Genomic DNA, 21368 nt, shown 5'->3' with positions numbered 1-21368 from the left:
CCGGCAGTACGGGTAGTAAAGGCCATGCTGGGTGGTACAGTCAGGGCCGCCTGGAAATGGTTTCATCGTGAGTGCAGTGAGCACGTGTAGGCTGCTCCACTTCAGTCCTGTTGAAGAGAGGGGAGCCTGACACCGGGACAGGACGAAGAAGTCGGGCCCCGCTGGAAATGTTGAGAGCAGCTGGAAAGCAGCCCTTTCCCCTCCACGCCGGCATCATCTGTGCTCAGGGTCTGACCAGCCGAGAAGGTGGATTTTCTAGAATTCTGTTCATCCTCATGAGAACATCCCAGTTTGAATCTCATGCCCTTGATTGCTCCTCCTGCGAAGCAAGGCCCATTCCTCTTTGCTTTGCTTTCCTTCCTTTATCTCTGTTGTGTCCACAGTGTGGGTACCACATCTGGTAAACTAACTCTCACAGGTGAAATGGCTTCAAACTCTAATGCCAGAGGCCCACAAGGGGTCCTGGGGCTACTTACTAAAGACAAAGCCAATATGAAACATAAAAAGAAAAAGGACTACTCTAAAAATGAAATTAACTTAGATCATCCACGCCAGGCAGCCTTCTTAAGTAAAGCATCCCATTGGGGAAAACCTGGAAGGTTTTTTCCCTGCCTTCCATTTCTGGGATGAACAATGACGAAACACCAGCACTGCGAGAGGCTGTGGTGGGTGGAGAGAGTAGGAAGAGCAGGTTCCTCACCGAAGTCCTTTCCAGGGACTGGCAGCCGGTTCCATTTTCAGGTGGTTACGGAGTCACGGGCAAGAGACCAGCCGCTCCTTTGGTCCAGCCTGAGGCAAGGGGCGAGAGACCCCCGGTGCTGGGTGGTGGTGGACAAATCACATCACGTCCCTACACCCGGCAGGTCCACTCAGACTCCCTGGGCTCCCCTGGACTCACTTACTCAGTAGGAATCCCTGTTAGGTTCATCTGCGAGGTTGTTAGTCACTGGTAACATTTTGCAAACAGCAAGTGCAACTTGAAGAAAATGCACTCGAACACCTCCTGTCTGCCATGTCTTTCCTCCTCCTGTTTTGAATGCTCATCTCCACTGGGTTGGGATGCCTTCAGCCTACGGCCACACCCATTCCCCCTGTGGCGCTACACACTGACCTTCCCTGAAGGGCATTTGACCAACGAAAGGGTGTTCCTGGGCCAGAATGCGCCCAAGTCACCCAGACTCTAAAACTCACCAGCACCCTCAGGCATACGCTCACCCGACGCATACTTTAAAGAACTGCACAGAGAGGCTAACAAAATTAGTGTTAAATTATACTCACTTAATGATCCTGTCCACGTGACTGCAAACTGCTGACGTTGCAATCAGCATGCATGTGTCACGAGTTATCCTGCTTTTTTATTTACCAATGGAAAGGCTGACGGTGACAACAAAGAAGAACCTGAGCCTTGGAGTCAGACAGAACGGGACTGGAAAGCCAGCAGCCTCTTACCAGCATCATGACATTCAGCAGACGCCCTGACCCCCGTAAAACTTCATGTCCTTGTTTGTAGGAGGCAATGCTAAACACAGCAGCTATTCCACCGAGCTGTTTATACGATTAAGTGAGACAATACTTGTAAAATCCTTAGCACAGCCTCTGGTTCACGGTGAGGTTCTAATGAATGTTTCTATTATTTTATTACTTTACATATATATTACAATACTTTTTATTTTTATGTTTTCATGGTATTCTAGAAAATTAATCAAAATGCCCTTTTTTTCTTTTTATTACTGCTAGGAGTTGGAGCTGTTTAAGTTTATTTGGGGATGTATGCATCACTGCTATAAATATCTACATATCAAATATTGTTTTTCTGCTAAGTTTATTTTCTTGAGGGATATTCAAAGCGGGAAGCACAGGATGAAATAGGCAGTTTTTATGAACCTTCTTATAAGTTGCCAAATTCCTCTCCAGAGGAAACTAAACCAATTTACTGATGGCTGTATGATATTATTAAACTTCTTTCCTCACAGACACACTAATTTTGGGTTTTCATTACTTTTATTTACTTATTGTAGAAAATCAGCATAAAAGGCAGACCCAGAACAGTCACATTTGCCTGTGTGTAACTAATTCAACTGGGTGTGCACGGGGAATCTCCGAACCACTTCACGATTGCTCTGTGAACCTTGAACTGCTGCAAAATCATAGTCTATTAAGACTGAGGGGAAAAACCAGTGTTTATAAAGAATTTAGAAAGAACTCCTATAACAGAGGTTAAAGGGATTGCATATCAGTTTATTCATGGGTGAAAAAAATCTAATTCCACCAAACTACTGACAACGGTTCTTAACCGGTGGTGGGATTCTCAGAGATTAAAGGCACAGATGGGGTGATCTTTCGGTTCATGTCGTATTTTCTCACTGAGAAAGATAAAGCTGCGTTTTTTAAAAACAAAAAGCATTATCTTTCTAATGATTAAAAATGTGATTGTTTCCTCATGTCTATGAAACATTCGTGTGTGTGTGCGTGTTGTCTTATCAAACTAAAGACAGGACTAACGTACCTTGCTGCTAAGGACAGCTCTGGTTAATTTGGGACACTCATTTGGGAGAATAAGCAAGATATTGAGCTATTGCAAAGGGACAACTGGAAACTCTGAGATTTCTCTTATTTGTTCTTTCTTTTTTCTTTCTTTCTTTATTTTTAATAGTTTTTTAAAGATTTTATTTATTTATTTTTAGAGAGGGAAGGGAAGGAGATAGATAGAGAGAGACATCAATGTGCGGTTGCTGGGGGTTATGGCCTGCAACCCAGGCATGTACCCTGACTGGGAATCGAACCTGGGACACTTTGGTTCCCAGCCCGCACTCAATCCACTGAGCTACGCCAGCCAGGGCTTCTTTATTTTTTAAAAGTGGATTTTAGAGAGAGAGGAGGAGGGTAGAGGGAGGGAGGGTAGCTGGGTGAGGGAGAGAGGCGGGGAGAGACAGAAACATCGATTAGTTGCTCCACTTATCTATGGATGCACTCCTTGGATGCTGCCTGTGTGTGCCCTGACCAGGGATCGAACCCACAAGCTTGGTGTATCCAGACCATGCTCTGACCCAAGGAGCTGCCTGGACAGGGGCTCTTGCTCTTATTGGAGGGACAAATGGAGCTCAGCTGAGAAGACCAGAAGCAACGAAGGGATACAAATCAAGACGAACAGCGGCTGACTTGGCAAAATTGCTAAATGACTTTGCAAAAGACCTGTCACGATGGATGAACGGTGCCGCCTGAAGCAGCAGCTCGGAATTCCTGCAGTGCACACGCTATTAGTTCCAGGGGTAAGACTGCAAGGAAGGAGAGAGAAGAGGAAAGGAAAGAAGATCAAAAGACGCCTTAATGGAGCTGAAGACGTCTCTTGAATGAGCAACTGGGAAGGAGGGACTGTGGAAGAGAAACGGAGACAAAACGGAAGCTTCCGCTGCTGGCGAGCACCCACCACCTCTGCTCTTCCTCCGCTGCTGACGAACGGCGAGCCGCTCTGTGGATGTTGGCCACGTTCTAATTATTTTTCCGGTAAATGAGGCATGAAACCGACTGTCAAAAGCAGGGTGCCCAGAGAGCACAGCCGCACTCTCTGTCCCCAGCACGCCCCTCCCAGGGGCTGACACCGTCTGTGGGGCCGAAAGACTCAACACAGCATGGCCTCACGTCCCTTTAAGGCCGACGTTTAGGTCAGAGCTGCTCCCCCACCCCCCAGCACCCTCTTTCTTCTGGGCAAAAAGAAAATCTTTCTGAATTATGTACCTGGTACACAGGATGATGGCAGCACACCTGAGGAGGAGGCAGGAGGGGAGGGGTGAGCCAAAGCCTCTCTCCTCTTTCAAATAAGCCCGTGGAGAGTTACGCTGACAAACGTTAGTGGTACCCTTTGTATTACCCTAAGAACTCTGTTGCTAACAAAATCCCAGCGCTGGCTCCGCTGATCACTGCATCTCATGATCTAGTCCCGTTCGACACCGAACCACAGGGCGCTCAAACAGCCACTGATGCTTCAAACCAACAGACCGCGTGTTATCAGTGAATGGATACACAGGGTAGAGCCAAAGCAGGTTCCCAGTTGTTCGTACGGGAAACAACACAATAATGAATAAATAACGACACGAGGATAAACTCTGCTTCATACACTCGCAGCGGTAACCTACTTTTGCCCTACCCTGCACACTTAGCGGCCAAGATATCTTCTGGGTCGAGACACCTTCGGGGATGACTTTCCCCTCAGCCACGCAGTTTTCGGGTGCTGCGGGCAGGAGCTGCAATCTGTTTTGGCCGACGGCCGCACACAATACAAAAGTACACGATGATACAGACGTTTGGGTGAAACAGCTCCATCCTGCTGCTCCCTCCAAACTCCATGCCTCTCAAATTTAACTCGGATCTGTCCACACACACACACACACACACACACACTAATCATACCCTATGTGTAGAGGCAGCACCCTGCCCCTAAGAAGCTGCACCAGCCCACGAGGACGTGGAAGACCCCAGGCTTCCACCTCCTTGGGCGGGTTCCAACGGAAAGGTAACCGTCAGTCGCGTGGGATGGCGTGAAAGGTAGGGAATGCTGTGTTCTTATGATGACCCCCACAGCGGCCACTGTATGTTTGGAGGCTGACACCGAATTCTTTAGGCCCGAATTAGAGAAGGCACTCCTTTGATAGATTTCTTCTTGTTCCAGCTTACAAGCAACTAATCCTCCCTGCATTGGATCAAACAGACGGGCACGATCAATTCCGGGAAAGCAAGCAATGCCAGGTCTGCCCAATCTCCCCTCAGTGACCAGCAGTGGCGAGGAGGGGCGGAGGGGCGGAGGAGAGGAAGACAGTTCAGGCAGGCCCGCACCCAAGACAGCTTAGCGAAGGCAAAGACGAAAAGACAAGTTGAAATATATATCATGACAGGTGGAAGCTGTGGCTGTCAGAGGGAAAGGCCGGAACACTGCAAGGCTACCAAACAGGCCTTGGGGTGCTGCGGGGGCTGACGGGAGCAGGGGAAGGTGGGGGAGCGGTTAGGATGTCAAAACAAAAGAAATTGGAGGCAGCAACTCCAGGCAGGAAGGAGGTCTGCATGTACTTAAGTGTCCACAGTCTGTGATCTGCAGCACAGGATGAGGAGCGAGTTAATTACTGCACTTAGGTAATTAAGTCTCAGAGAGACCAGTGCCTTCCAAAGCAGTATTAATTTATGCTGCTAGATCGTTCTAGGCTTGACCGGCGGTCCGGTGCAAAGTTTCACTGGGAGGTGGCCGAACAGTGGCGGGAGAGAAAGGAATGAAAATGACCTGGAAATGAGATGGCCCTGGAATGCACAGCTTTCTCTCTGCCTTCTTCACACGGCATGTGCACGCAGAGGTTTTACCCTCATTTACCAGGTGGCACCTCCTCCCCCGCCCCCAATTCAATGACACCATCCGTTCCCGCGCTCAAAGTGCGACCAATGCCTTAGCCTTGATTTCTCTTTCTCTGATCCTGTCTTTTCTTGCATGACCTTTGTGCCGTCCCTTCCTGCCCCTAACTCTGTTGTGGTCAAGTCTAAAGCATGCGTGCACAGTGAACAAACACGTCCAAAGGGCTTATCTGGACGACGGCTCCCCCTCAGACACCCGTCTCTCCCCGCTGCAGCTCAGCCAGCCTCTCCAGGCCAGTGGGCTCATCATCTTCATGTGGTTTCTCTCATGTTCACATTGCATCCCCCCCCCCTTTTTTTTTTTGCTAAGTAGTGACTCCCAAATGGTATCTGTTACATATATATACCTATATATAAACATATCTGGCAAACTGGCAAATATAACCTGCGTGGCACCAACCAAGCTGTATCTTCTCTCCATAAGCAAAATGTATTAATAGGACATGTTTACAAATACAAACAGCTTTACACTCGCATTTATGTGCACACATATGCGGCATCCTCCTCGTGTCCAAGTGAGGGCGTCCGGGGTCCTGCCTTCACCTGGTGGCTCCCCCAGGTTTTCCCACTGTCAAAGAGCTCTAGGCCCACCTGACTTTCCTTTCTGAGATGCCCCCCGCCACAGAACCATGAAAGGCCACGTCCCCACGCCCCGTGTGCACCCTACCTCTGGAGGTGGCAGTCCAGAGGGTCCTCCTCGGTGTTCAGCAGGGCGGCCGCATGGCTCAGCAGCTGACGGCTGCAGCTGACGGACTTGAGCTCCAGGACGAGGAGGCCCAGGCAGAACATGGCTCCCATCTCCTCCAGCTCGCGGGTGCCGAACTGGAGACCCTGCCAGGGAGACCAAGCATCGGCAGTGACTGTGCGGGGAGCGGACAAGGTGCGGGAGGGAGGAAGGTCTCCCAGACACGCGCCCATCCCAGAGACTGAGGGTTAACGGTGTTTATGGGTCACGGTTCCAGGTGTTTGCTCGGGGCCTTTGTGGACTGGTGGGCCTCAGGCCGCATTACCTTGACATCTGGGGTTTCAGAGAAGTGCCCCAAAGGCACAGGGCTGCGTGAGGATGCAAAAGTCACCCCCCCACTTCAGTCAAAGCAGCCATGCTCCATCTGCATTTTCAGTGGGTTTCACTGCTGAAACCCAAGTTTGGAAACGGTCTCACTAAACAGTACCCACCCTTCTCCCATTCCCGTATCAACCAGTGGAGAAAATAAGGGAGGGCCCTGCACAGGATCCAGAGTAAGTACTGAACCTAAAAAAAATAAAAAGTCAGAGCCACCGGGTAGCTGCACTACGATAATGCATGAACACAAAGACTCCATGCTATGAAGTCATGGACAACAACAATGAACACAACCGTGTTACTGAGCGTCACTACGTGCCAGGAACTGTTCTGAGCCCTTGACAGGCATTAACTCAGCGACTCCTCACCAGAGCCCTCTGGGGTGGGTACTGGTATTTTATGCTTTCCACAGAGAAGGACGCTCGGGCCCGAAGAGCTCACACTTTATCCACAGCCTCGGGGTGAGTCACAGAGGCGAGCCAGGGCAATTCTGACTGGACCAACTACCCAACAGAAAGTGCGGCACATGGACCAGGAGGGACTCCATTACATGGTAACGCAGGCAGCGCGTAAGTCTTCTGAAAGGAGGCAGAAACCGGGTTTGCATCCTCATTTCACTGTGTTCCAGACGTGTGATCTGGGACTTCATGAACTCTGTGAGCTTTGATTTTTCTCATCTGTAAAACAGGATGCTACCTCTTGCCTTTACATACTGAGGCGTGTAGTTATAGGGAACATTTCAAAGTCCTCACAATATTAACGTTAGCTCAATTTCTCTTCTTCTTCCTAATAAACGTGTTAAAGATGGCAGAATTCAACGCGGTCCTGAGGTCTTTGTGTTTATAAAGGCCATAAACACAAAGTGTTGCAAAGTACAAAGTTTTGCTTAAATGAGAAGAAATCAATAGTTGAATAATATTCTTTAAATGGATTTTCACATCCAAAATAATATAATATAAAGAAGAGAAATAGGACGGTAACAGTTTTTCAAGGCTGGTCATCAAGATCCCAAGGGAAAAAACAAAGACCCAAACTGGAAAACCATCAGCCTCACGAAAGAATTTCTAGGCAAAAGGGTAAGGGAGAGGGGGAAGTCCCCAAGGTCATTTTGGCAGCCCGAAAATTTGATTTGCTGCATGTTTACGCACCTGTTTTCCTAAAGAAAGACGATGCTACTTCGGAGTTAAGGAAGTCTGTTCCTCTGTAAACAGCAGCAGTGGGAGGGGGAAAACAGATGTTTAACGAGTTGTTTTTCTTAAGTAAATAGGGAAAAAAATCACTTTTTAAAGAGAGAGAAAAATCTCAGCATCTCTTTACAAGCGCCCAAGCGCTACGGTCTGATTCTTTTCCTCCGCCCTGCACTCCTGCCTGCTTCTCCACGTTCTGGAGTGGCCGGCTTGGCTGGGAGAATTGAGGTGAAGCACACACCCTCCTCCCTCAGCCACTCTGGGTGGTGGCGATGGAGAGAAGACCAGGGAACTACGAATAAGGTTCTGCTTACACCATTAAATGCCAGAGACAATGAAGCCGCAAGCAGAGACCTGAGGGGAAGATGCTGTGCCTCAAAGATGCTGTGTACGTGTCAGGGTCCCAGGAGGATAAACCCAAAGGAGAGGATGCACGGAATGCACGCACCACACAGATAAAGTTTCACAATTTCTTCTTAAAATGTCTGTGTAACCCTGGTATTTATAATAGCCAAGACATAGAAACACCCTAGTATCCATTAGTGGATGGATGAATAAAGAAAATGTGGCACGTATAAACTATTATTTCGAGATAAAAAAGGAAATCCTGCCATTTGCAACAACATGGACGGACCTTGAGCACATTGTGCTAAGTGAAGTAACACAAATACTGTATGAGCTCACTTATATGTAGAATGAAAAAAAAGATACAGATTCATAGATACAGAGAATAGATGGATGGTTACTAGATGGGTCGAAAGGTACAAACCTTCAGTTACCCAATAAATAAGTCCCGCGGAATATCATGTACAACATGGTGACTATAGTTTGTAATACTGGACTATAATACATGTGAAATTGACTACCAGAGTGATCTTGAAAGTTCTCATCACAAGAAAAAAAATGTGTAGTTGTGTGGTGATGGATGCTAGCTAGATGGATGTAACTGTTGTGATAATTTCACAATCGATACCTATATTGAATCATTATGTTGTATACCTGAAGCTAATACAATGTTGTGTGTCAATTACAACTCAATAAAATGCTGCAGGAAAAATATTAGCATAACCTTAATACAAAAAACTAATCATTATGGCACCTAAGGCAGCAAGCCAACCTCATTCATATATACACACATACACACATACACACACACATATATATACATACATACACACATATCCCAATTTTTTAAAGTTCTTTATGTTAAGAAACAGAAATACATCAAAAACAATTAGCATGATCTACAGAGTATTTTTCTAAGAATGGCATGGGAAGGCTATCATTAGGAGATCTACTCACATAAGTGTTCAATACACAAGGAGATCGAGAGGCACAGGAGGGCGAGCCCAGGAACTTCTGGATGACGCGTCCGTGTCTGACGCGAGTCGCAGTGCGCACGCCCAACAGGGCTCTCTCTGCCCCTGCACCTGCACCTGCACCGCAGGCTGGGTGTGAACACGGGCCCAGGGCCCAGACTGCTGAGGTCTGCCCCCCAGAGCTGCCACCTACTGCTGTCTTGTCTTGGGGGAAGTTATTTGACCTAGCAGTGCCTTAATTTTCCCACCTGTGTAACGGGGATAATAATAATAATAACAATAACAGTAATAATAAATACCACCTATCTCATGGAGCTGCTGAGATCATTCAGTGAGTACACACACACACACACACACACATTTAGATTAGTACTTAGCCGACTGCAAATTATCCATGTTTTTACAGTCACATCATCCAAGTTCTGTATATATGATCACTAATAACAGCAAATAAATGCTTACATAAAGCCAATAGGCAAAATCATACTTGATATACACAGTCTTTCTTAAAACTATGGCCTGCTCTCACTGCTATCATTTATTATTATTTGACAAGTTTCAAACAATTCAATAAGAAAAAATGAGTTATAAATATTAGGGAAAAAATCACATTATCATTATTTGAAGACTGATTATGTACTAAGACCAAAGGAATGAAGTGAAACAGAAAATCTATTAGATATAAGGCAAGAACTGAGTGAGTAGACAGGTTACAAATTAAATATCCAAAAATCAATTCTCTTTCTATTAACCAGCAAAATAAATTATTAAGTATAATAAAAATCCCATTCACAATAGCAACACAACTATAAAATGCCTAGGAACGGAATTAATAGTAAATACCCTGAGGGCTGTATGATGAACCCTGGAGATTACCAAGAGATAACAAGGAAAATTTAAATGAGTGAAGAAAGAGGGAGATTCTGAGAGAGCAAGGGCGAATGCCATCCATTATCGGTTCTCCTCCTGTTAGTTTATAAAAGTATAGCAAATCGAAACACCAAAGGGGATTTCCAGCCTCGGCGAACTAAATCCACTTTAGAAGACTACATGGCAAAAATATCCAGAAATATTATCAGAGTAGAGGGTAAAAAATAAGAGTGGGATTTTCCCATACAGGTAGGCAGAAGATCTTACACTCTCACAGTGATTCAATGCTATGGTACTGGTGCAAAACATGGCAGGCAGATCAGGGCAAGAATCCGGGAAACACGGAGGACCACGGAATGAGTGAAGGTTTGCATCAGATACAGGAGCCTTGCCAGGCACCAGGAAATGAACTGTGATGGAGATAAGACAAACAAAAAAAGTGACTAATGTTCCAAGGAAGAATGTATCCACAAATTCAAAATTATTCCATTTTGGTTAAAGGATGAGATGTTTTTTTAACAATGCGTGATTGGAGAAATAATAAAATACAGATTTGTATCTTTTATCATCTCCAAACCCGAAGATCAATGAATGCACATCCTCCAATAAGAACAATAGGGGAAAATATCAGTGATTGTATAAATAAAATTTAAGTATACCCAACTAGCCTGAAACACCACAAACTAAACTGAAAAGGGAAATGAACTGAATTACAGTAAAGGAGAAAACACCGTAATTTCATTTGGTGTCAAATGCAAATTAATGCAACAGTGAAAGAGCATGATTTGCTTCCCAGTTCATTTTAACCCTCTCCCCCCCAAATCATAACGGTCGGTTGGGAAAGGGCTAAGAACAGGCCTATCCGAGTGTGTTACTGGTGGAAGTACATACTACCGAAGTATTTCCAAAGGACAACGGGATAATACAGTTCAAAAGCCTTCAAAATGTGTAAGTGCTTGCAGTTAATTCAAATTCCAGAAATTATTCTTAAGATAAATGATCATGAGAGGAACAAGAGAAAATCCCAAATGCATGCCATGTACTGATAACCAAACCACCTTGGCTGTGCTCACACCATGGATTATACTATTGTCACGACCTGTTTTGAACAGGCAACCCCAGGGGGGAGATTCACGTCAGTGTCGAAGTGCAACAAGCTGAGGGCAGCACAGCACGTCCACTACAATCCCCCTGAAGTTTTTTTAATGACTTATACTCACTAAAATGTTCACCGGCTATGCACAGCGAGGGTACAGCCTTTAAATTTTCTCTTTTTCCAATCATGAAAAATAAGCAATTGCTTTTTGCCACTCACATTTGTGTAAACAATGCATATTAGCCTGCAAAGAGTAGCATATCTGAATTAACATGCTATTTTCCCTAATGTGTGATTTTTAATTTAGAAGCAAAATTTAATTTAAAATTCACTTTTATAAATTGCCAGTCGAAGTAAACTGAAATGGAAGATTTTAACTTAAACGCTGGAAAACAACAACAGGCAAAGTCAGAGCTGGCTAGACCCACGGAGCGTCCTGGGCGCCTGCTTCCCGTGTCGCATGTGCCGCCTGGTGTCCCCCAGGTCCCCCTCGATTTCCTTGGGTCACTGGACTGTGTGCCTAAGACTGTTAGCCTCCTGCAGCTAAAGGTCTAGCGAAGATAAAGCAACGAGAAATCTACTCCTTTGACATCATCCCTAGAAACTCTGTATCTTGACAGACTGCCAGCGTGAGTTGAGGGACAGTGGACTCTGGAGTTTTAAACAAGGCTGGGGCGTCTGTGAACTGAATTAAGTGTGTGTTTCCTCCACCTCGACACGCACCCAGCAGAGGCGTCGAACTAAGCCAGTCCAGCCACACAGATCTGCGAGCACGTAACGGGGGGGCAGAGGAGAGAGAGAGAAGACGGGGGGGGGGGGCGCGCCAAGGCTTCCCCAGCACATCAGCTCCCTCAAATGGACTCTGACGCTCTCACACTGAGGACAGAATCGGTCACAGAGCACGTGGGTGCCTCTGCCAGCACCCATCTGATCTGGCAGGCTGCTCCCTAACCCTTCCCTGACGAGTGTTTCCTTAGTAACTGCAGAAAGGCCCCAGAGCCACTGGGGCAGCAGGGCTGGCTGGGGGTGTGGGCTGGGTTTTGAATGTGCCCTCTATGCCTGCGCTGGACCTTCCCTGGGTCTTTCATTGCTGCCCTTGAGCCTGAGCCACGGACAACATGGCAGACAGCTAGGCCCTCTGTGAGCACCTTTTCCTGTCCGTCTGGGCAACGTGCAGGAGGATGGGTACCCACCAGAGCCGGAGCTTCAGGCAGCCTGGAACGTGAGCACTGAGAGGCACCTCAGCGAGCTTGACTCTTCCTCCGCACACACTGGCAAGGCCTCAGTCGGGATCACACAGCTCAGGCCCACTAGAACCGGCGTTACCGTGAAGGTTCCTCAGACACAAATCCAAAGTTCACATCAATACGCAAGGCTTTAAACTCCATGGGTTTGATGAAAGTCTTTGGAGATTAGGAGTTCTTCTTTTCTTACAGGTCACATGCCCCCGTAAGTCCTGCCTATCCGAATCTCCCTTTCCCTTTCTCACCAGGAGACGGGAAGGCTCACCCGATACAGCACCAGGGACATGCACACGCCCAGGCCTCCTGTCCTGCTGCCCAGGCTGCAGAGCTGACATTTTCTCTGTGGTTCCCTTCTCCTTCCTATGGGCGTAAGTCTAAACACCCCGGGTTCTGTTTACCAAATACCAAATAAGGAGAGCATGCTACTGATATTCACCCAAGAGCTGCCGAGTGGTGCCTGCAAACAGTGTGCTTGTGGCTGCGTGATTCCCCAAGGTTTGTGTCTGTGTAGCGAGACCTTCCGACTCAATGAGTAGTGCCGAACGAATAATAGTAATAAAAACAGGAACACAGCGGAGCTCTGTGAGGCTGTAATCGCTCTTGGCAGCAGAGCAAACAGACCCACCGTAGACCACATGGCTTTGATACCTGAGTGCGCGGGAGGGAACAGCTGGAAACCTCAGCAAGCGGGACACGTACCAGAAGTCTTTGTTCGCTTCAAACGGGGAGAAGTATTCTCCTTTTCAATGGAACTCGTTCCAGTCAGCCCTGTCTTCTTCCTCCCTGCCTCCAGCCTCATTCAGCTGCCTCCTCCTTGCAGAAGTAGGAGGGCACCAGTGAGGGCCTGTTGCTGGCAAAAGAACTAGGATGTGCTGTCAGTGAGAAAGGCTCAGAAGCTCAAGATGGAGCAGCAGGTAGCAGGAGACAGGAGCACGCAGCGGAAGTTCCTCTAAGACGGCCCTGAGGCTGCACCCAGGAGGAGCCAGGCACGGAGCGTGTACCTGGGGTGGGGAGTGCCAGATCCACCTGCAGGTTAGGACCACAGCACATCGCGCCTTCGGAATCCTGCGCATTCGGCAGGGTCCGGTTTTAAGGAAATCAAAAATTGCCCTGCTTCAGATCATTTCCCCTGTCCACCTGTCAATTTCTCAGCTGTCTCTCGTGAGTAAAAAATTTAAAATAACAGCCATTAATAAACGAGTAACACCAAGCCTTACATTGTTTATTGATGCGTTACTGCTACCCGGGCATTTGGTGGAGGTTTGGGGCTGGAAGGAATGAGGCAGAACAGGTAAATTCTGAAAAAAGGATGGGGAGTCTGGAACCCTTCAGGCCTTCCGTGACCCTTTTGAGGGGAGAGTAGGCAGAGAAGATTAGGAATAAACGAGGCGGGGGTTAATTTAAGAATTCTGGCCTCCTTCTGTCCTCAGAAACACCCCCGTTTGCTTTCCGTGAGCTCCAAACAGCCCGCCAGCACCTGTCCTGCTTGTTCGCCTCCCGTTCACCGGCCCTGCACGATGCCTGGGATTCCATCCCCAGCGCCGTTTCACCCAGGTTCCTTCCCCGAACACAGCTTTCCTCTTATCCCGGAACGCACCTGTGCGCAGACCTCACGGCCCCCAGCTCTCGCGGGACAGAAGTTCAAACTAGAAATCCCCTGTGATGCGTAAACAGACATTTCATCTGTAGTCACAGGTGAGGCTTAGCTGAGGTTGGCAGTGAACTGGCAACTTGACTGAGGCTGGGATTCTCAGAGGAGGGATGAAGTGGTCCTTGTCTTCAAACTATTGCCATTTCAGGTGCCTCTAGTCTTAGACTTAAGGAGAGAGGTCTCCAGGAGGACAGATCCAGTCTCGGGGGGTAGGTACAGTTACCCCCTGATGTGAAGGGAGGCTGTCGGGGGGTGGGGCATGAATGCACAATTGCTGTTCTTGGGAATTTCCTAGAGAGGGGTCTTCCCACTTCTCACTTTCCCAACACGGACAGAAAGGTCTCTACACCCCACCGATGCTCAAGGAGATGGAGCCTGAGATGGACCCTTGTTTTTCCCCCGGACACCAGCCGCCCGTCCCTGGGCTCCATGGAACCTGTCTGTGTCCTATGCCCAGAGACGTGATTCCAGACTGACAATGCCTACGACCCAGCATCGACAACATTACTCAGCATACCGCTCATCTTCTAGATCTGGGCGGGACCCCAGCCCTAAGCCACTGTGGCTCCCAAACTCCAGGGGTCCCCCATGGCAGGCTATGCTGGGGGTCCCACTGAGGCTGGGAAATGGCAAATCACTTTTCCTTACCAACCTTTCTACACTGGCCTCGTCCTGCATTCTTCATCTGCCTAAAGGGTCAAAAATCAAGTTATAATAAAGGGTCCAGTTCCTTTTTGAAACAGCTGACAATTCTGTGGACAAATACACGTGTGAATGTTGCATTTTAAAACCTGCACATGATGACAATGTGGACCACTAGGATCACTACAGAAGGGAGGCTTTATTCATCATTTCCTCAGTTTCGAAATTGAGTTCATTGGGTAGGCCCATTTTTTTTCTTTCTGGACTCGGATAAACTGGGACCTTCTTGAGGAAGGGGCTTCGCCCTGTGAGTGCGCCTGTGCTGGGCCCCTCCCTCAGACCCTGCACTGACTAGACACTGATTAGCAGTTGCTGAACAGTGAGGCATGTGTTGAACACCTCCCATCAGGCACTTTGCTAAGAACCTAGCAGTGCCTCTAAAACTCATCACAGCCCTGTAAAGGACGATGTTAACGTCCCTGTTTTCACTGCGGGTGAGACTGGGGCACAGAGCAAGCGCACGCCACTCGAAGACCTCTCACTGGGCAAACAAGAGGCCTGGGATTTCCACCCACACTGTCGGGCTCCGGGGCCGTGCGGTCTCATGACATGGCACGGACCCTTTACGGTTGATTTTGGCATCAGGTATGCCACCGACGCACACACTGGAAGGTGTGTTCCTCTTACAGTGCATTTATCTCCTCGTTGTGTATTTCTTCAGGTCTCCGCCACACTGCCACCGAGCACGGTGGCAGATCCTGTAGGGTCCAACCCCACACAGCAGACCAGTTTATTGTCAGCTTTGGCACAGTCTTAGGATCGATCGCTCTGACCGGAAAGCCTGAAACCTTAAAGCAGCCCAGTCCCAGCTAGACACTGCAAAACTAGCAAGGAAAGGACAAAATGCTGTGAAATAGGCAGCAAACAGCACTGTTGCCATGAGACTGAGCTAACGGCAGGACGTGCAATTCTGAGTCTAAAGGTGAAATTCCTGCCTAGCACACCGAACCTGGAGTAAGACTTAGGTGTCACGACACAGGCAAGAGGCCTCTGTGCTCCCAGCAGAGGGAGGGTTAGGGGAGGAGGTGAGGGCGATTCAGTGTGTCCATTGGCCCAGTCTCCACCAATCGCCGAGCTCTCGGCCCCCAGCGCCCTCACTGCAGGTTGGACCCACAGGCTCCACATCTCGCCAAGTAGCAGCCCGCCGGACAGGAAAGGCTGCCCGTGCTTGCTTGCAGCATCTTCGGTCTCCACCACCAACTGCCCTAGAGTCCCACACACTGCACTGCCACAGGCCCAGGGAAGCGGGATGCATTCTCCCCGCAAGCCTGGCCCTGCGTGAGACCGTCGGGACTCTTCCTCCAGCCACGGCCAGGCTGCCTTCCTGTTTTTTTTGCAGTGCAGGCGTGGTGTAAGGAGCGGTGGGCTCAAATCGGGCTCCCGGGAAAGAGCCTACTCACTGGGAGCTTGTTTAAACAATGACGTGCTTCCTGACAGTGCAGTCTGCTGGCCGCGATCCCAAGATTTAGGGGAAGTCCCCACTCAAACTGTTCCACTAGCAAGGAGAGGGCCTCTGAGCCCTCAGCAAACAGGAGAGCTGGAGCGCAAACCCAGACCTCTGGCCTGGCACTCTGAGCGCCCCCACCAGGACATCACGGCTGCTAGCCCACCGAGGCCCCGATCCATGTTTCCCTTTGCGAGTGCCCCAGGCCAGGGGCCCCTTTTGTCAATGCCAGACACAGGAAGCTTTGCGAAGACGTCTCCTTGCCTATGATGTAAGGCCAGGCTACAACCTTCAGTTCGGGCAGAACAAATCCACACGCAGGGACGCTGGGATTACCCACACAGAACAAAGCGTTTCTGACCTGCATTTAGCAATAACACCAAGTCTTTCTCTGGCATTTTTATATCCTACCCTTAGTCACTTTTCCAGCCCATGGGGCAATGGATTTCCACTCCAAACATCACCCCTAATCAATATGTGTATATATATACACAGAGAGAGTATTTTCTGCATCTTACAGCTTTATATGCGAGCATGGGTCCTGCCCTGAGGCTGGGTATCAATAAACTGGCAGCCTGGCTGCCCACTCCTGCCACCAGAGAATGCTCTTTAGGAATGCTCGTCGGAAGCCCTTGTGAAGTGAGCAAAGCCTGTGTGTCAGGACGCAGGAGAACACCAGCACTTGCTGGGGCTGGGAAACCAGTGAGCCGGAAGGGGCTCAGCTGGCCCTCAGGACTCGTGCAGCTGGCTGTATCCTTGCTCAGCTTCTCACTCTTGAATACCTCTGGGGGACCAGAGACAGGGCTGCTGAGGGTGGGAGGACTAGGATGGAGAATGCAGCGAAAGAAATCAAACCAACAAATGAGGAGGGCGAGGGCGTGAGGAGCAGCAACCGTTGGCACGAGAGAAACCAGGTGTGCCCTTCGAAAGAAATAAAAGCCAGGGAACCACCGTGGCCGGGGCAGGACAGAGAGGTGGGGGAACAGATTTAAAAAGCAAAGGGAAAGGAAAATAGGATTTCACAAGGGAAGGGAGAGGAGAAACCGAAAGTCGACAACATAGAAAACGTTTCTCAGTTGACTTGGGTTTCAGACCTTGCACGGAAAGGTGGCATTTTCTCACCTGTGTCCTACTCTGTCCCGCAGGTAGGGCTCACGGAAAAGAAAGGACCTTTCTAACACAGTTGACCCTTGGACGACAGGGGCTCTACGCAGATTTTTTTCTGTAAATACCTGTCCTGTTCTCTGTCCGTAGCTGGGAACCCATGGACGCGGAGGGACAACTGCATGCACTAATCGACAGCATTTTATACGGAGGACTGAGCCCCTACAGATTTTGGTATCTGCGTGGGTCCCAGGACCAATCCCCAGCAGATACTGAGGGACTAAAATTTGGGGGGGGGGGGTATGGGAGGCCAAGACCCCTAAAACCCTCACGTAGTTCAAGGGTCAGTTGTATTCAGTAAGGAGGCAAAAGAGCCCCAGAGAACATTTTATTCTAGAAGCTTCAGCATTATGAAAGCAGGAGGTTAAGCTTTACATGCTATAAACCCGCCTCCACTTCCAGGCCCTAGTTTCCTTCCCAGCATCGTCTGCTGGATGCTCAAGAATGCACTGGGAAGGAGAGATCTGCAACAAATAAAGGGAAAAGACAGGACAGAGTCCAGGAGTGCTCTTCCCAGGATGAATGCACCTCCAGAGACTGGGACTGGCCCCCGATCTGTCCCCGATCCCCGATGCCCCTGCACTGACGGTGCCTACGAATCTAATCAGCCCTTCCCTCACCTCCCTTGGGGATGAGTGCGCCCCCTTCCCCAGCTGTGAGTGGGAGTTCTGGTTAACACAAGCCTCCCTCCCACCGCTCTTGTGTTGTGCTGCCCTGAAAAGTAGGGGCTGTTGGGAAGACGCTACATTCCAACAGAGCAAAACCAGACCGAGAGCCATTCCAGGGTGGCCATCGTGCATCTCTGATCTGATGGTGACTGGCGTCTTCGGTGGAGGAAATCTCTGTTTCTCCATGGCTGGCGGACACGGCAGGGCTGGGGCATCTGCAAAGCCTTATCATGAAGGGGACTGGGAGGTCATTGACCACTGCTCCCCTCCCAGGAGAACTGTAGTGACACCTGGAGGAGAGAGAGGCTCGAAATGAAAAGGGGTGCCCACAAGTCACCCTGGCACCCGCCACCTGCTACCTTCTGGGAACGCATGCGGGTCCTAAGGCAAAAGTTTAAAGTAAAGAGGCACTCTGACGTGCTCTCTGCTGCTTTGGTCAGGGGCCTGGGATGCATGGACACTAAGCTGTTCCTTCTCTAGAGGGTGCACCGACGACAAGCCCATGGGCAGAGAGAGAGTGGAGTCCAAGCTGGCATCCCGCAGCTGGAATCAGCCAACAAACGTGTTTTAGTTTGTTTGGGTTTTGGCCCCTGCAATACTTTTCTCCAAATGAAATTACCCATGTTATAAAAATTAGAGTCGTTTACACCCTAAATAAGTCTTTATTAAATATCTTTGAGAAATGGGGAGATCTGAAAACACATTTCTACCTGCCAAGAACTCGGTAGAGCCGCTGGGAGAGGGATGGAGAGGCACGGATCCAGATGATCAAAGACCCCTCCACAGCATTCTCCCCACGTCCCCTCCTTTCCATTCATTTATATCATCCGTCCGGCCCCTGGTGACATCTGAGCCTACGGCTCAGAATAAAATGCAGTGTTTTGATGATCAGCGAAGCCCTGTACTCATTCTGTGAGCCTCCCCTGTGGAAGGACTAACATTCTAAGCATGGAGACTCCTCTCACCTCCATGTTGCGGCACGCTTTTTATCAAACGGCTCACATTCCTCAGTGCTGACCTGCTTTCCTCTGTAGCACGGACTGATTGCAGCCCCTCCATAAAGTAGCAGTTGGGAAACACAACTAACCAAAGCTGAGCTTCGCAATTTAGCTTTGTCACGTGTTCTGCCTCTGGGAGTGGGAGGCACTGGCCCATGAAGGCCCACGGCGATGGCACTCACTTGTCTGCAGCTCTGAGCACGGAAGGGGAGGGTCATCGTGGAAGTCACGTTTGGAATGAGTTCCTCCCCCCGCCCAGTACTCCACGTGCCGCCTTGTATCTTACCTGTCTGGGAGCCCAGACGGGGCTCACGGTCACTATGGTGGCAGCATGGGGAGGGGGAATCAACTCCTTAGGAACAACAGAGGTAAAACCCCGGTTCTTTTATTGCCTTGGATTTGTGCTGCTTTCAGGGCTCAAGTGTTGGGTTTATAAAAAAAAGAAGCAAGTGGTTATAGATTGTCCGCTGCTCGTCTCTATGTTTTATACCCCATGTCTGTAAAGGTTTTATTGGATTATTGGCAGCATGTTTATTTGCCTGAACACAACAAGTCCTGTGAGGCCTGGAGAATAATAGACAGCGAGAAGGGGCTTTGTAATAGGACAGGATTTGGGAGGAAGCCTGCACCCCACGCTCCGGCGGCAGGAAAACGGGGAAATGAGCAGCCACTGAAAAGTGCGGCGTATGGACCATAATTGAAGACGAGGTCACTGAAGAGATGTGGAGGGTGCCCGTCACGCCAGAGCTAATTGTGATCCCCTGGGATATTTACACGAGTTAACTCATTCTGGTTCTGGGGGCGGGGGAGGGGAGGATTATGGGAGGCCAATGCAAAAAAGCTACTTGGCAATATCCCAATTGGTTGGCAGGTGAACGAGCTTTCTTTTTTTTTTTTTTTTTAAAGATTTTATTTATTTATTTTAGAGAGGGAAGGGAGGGGGAGAGAGAGACAGAGAGAAACATCAATGTGCGGTTGCTGGGGGTCATGGCCTGCAACCCAGGCATGTGCCCTGACTGGGAATCGAACCTGCAACACTTTGGTTTGCAGCCCGCGCTCAGTGCACTGAGCTACGCCAGCCAGGGCTGAACTAGCTTTTCATGAAAGCAAATGCATGCAAAATCTGACAGATAAGAGTCTTTGTATGTTCCTGCACCAGAGGTTCTGTACCTAAGTACTGCTGGCATTTGGGCTGCAAAATGCTTGGTTGTGGTGACTGTCCTATGCATTACAGGGTGCTTAGCAACATCTCTGGCCTCTACCCCCCCTACATCCCAATAATACCTTCACCTAGTTACGACAACCCCACGTGTCTCTAGACATGACCAAATGCCCCTAGGCGGGGGGGGGGGGGGGGGGGGGGGCGGTACAAAGCTTCCCGCTGCTTGGACAATGGCTTTCCATGCACTCGTTTCCATGAAACGAGTGTGTTTAGGTGGGGGAGGTTTAATGAGGTTATTCATACAATTCAAAGAGAAAACCCCAAACACAATCATTATGATTAAATTAATTCCATCAAAATGAGTCTCAGGATGGGGTCCCAGAAATTAAAGTTGGGACGGTCTTAAGAAAGAAACACAAATGGGAACCAAACAAGACCCTTCCACATGCTGGTCTGCAAGAGACTCCCTTCGGATGGAAAGACACACAGAGGCTAACGGGGAGAGGATGGAAAACAGATATTTTACGAAAATGGAAATGAACAAACAAAGGAACAGCGAGAGCTGGGGTAGCAACATTCTACCAGACAAAACAGCCTTTAGAACAAAGGCTACTGTATGACAAGAGACAAAGAGGGACCCAGCAATTCCACTTCTGGGTCTTTATCCAAAGACATGCAAAACACGAAATCCAAAAGACATACCCATGTGTATATGTTCGCTGCAGCATTATTTCCAGCAGCCAAGATATGGACGAAACCTAAGTGCCGGTCAACAGACGAGTGGGTAAAGAAGCAACAATGCATCTACACGATGGACTACGACTCAGCCATCGAAAGAGAATGGAATCTTGCCACTTGTGACAATGTGGATGGCCTGAGATGGTGCTGTGCTTAGTGAAGTCAGTCAGGGGAGGAAAAATGCCATGTGATTTCACTTACACGTGGACTCTAAGAAACGAAATGAATGAACAAGCGAAACAGAAACAGACTCCCAGATACAGAGAACATGGTGAAGGTTGCCAGAAGGGAGGGGGGTTGGAGAGTGAGTGAACGAGGGCAAGGGGTTAAGGAGTTCCCGGCGGTAGTGACGGAACAGTCCCAAGCGCAGTGTAAAGCACAGCTCGGTGAACACGGTCAGTAAGAATCTCGGAGCTATCTGTTGAACGGGGTGAGACGAGCGCCAGGCTGATGGCAGTGACCACTTTAGTAAGCCACACACGGTCAACCACTGGGCTGTACACCTCAAAAAGAAGACTGCCTGTCAACTATAATTAAAAAAAATAAAACGTACACCCTGGCTGGCGTAGCTCAGTGGATGGAGCGCGGGCTGGGAACCAAAGTGCCCCAGGTTCGATTCCCAGCCAAGGCACATGCCTGGGTTGCAGGCCATAACCCCCAGCAACCGC

The 21368-nt window shown here is 49.0% G+C and overlaps 1 protein-coding gene across 1 annotated transcript in view; it reads right to left on the bottom strand.

Annotated features, from left to right (window-relative positions):
• Window positions 1-6057: 6057 nt before the first annotated feature.
• LOC118497826 (cytosolic carboxypeptidase 4-like) overlaps window positions 6058-21368 on the bottom strand; it is a 106369-nt gene continuing 91058 nt past the window's right edge. Inside the window, exon 6 of the mRNA XM_036013552.1 lies at window positions 6058-6225. Within this exon, the coding sequence (XP_035869445.1) occupies window positions 6058-6225 (168 nt within the window). The remainder of the gene's footprint in view (window positions 6226-21368) is intronic.

The sequence above is a fragment of the Phyllostomus discolor genome, chromosome 12 (assembly GCF_004126475.2).
Source record: "Phyllostomus discolor isolate MPI-MPIP mPhyDis1 chromosome 12, mPhyDis1.pri.v3, whole genome shotgun sequence".
In the NCBI taxonomy this organism is placed as follows: Eukaryota; Metazoa; Chordata; class Mammalia; order Chiroptera; family Phyllostomidae; genus Phyllostomus; species Phyllostomus discolor.
Note: the sequence above shows the minus strand (reverse complement) of the source record. Positions and strands in the feature narration are given on the sequence as shown.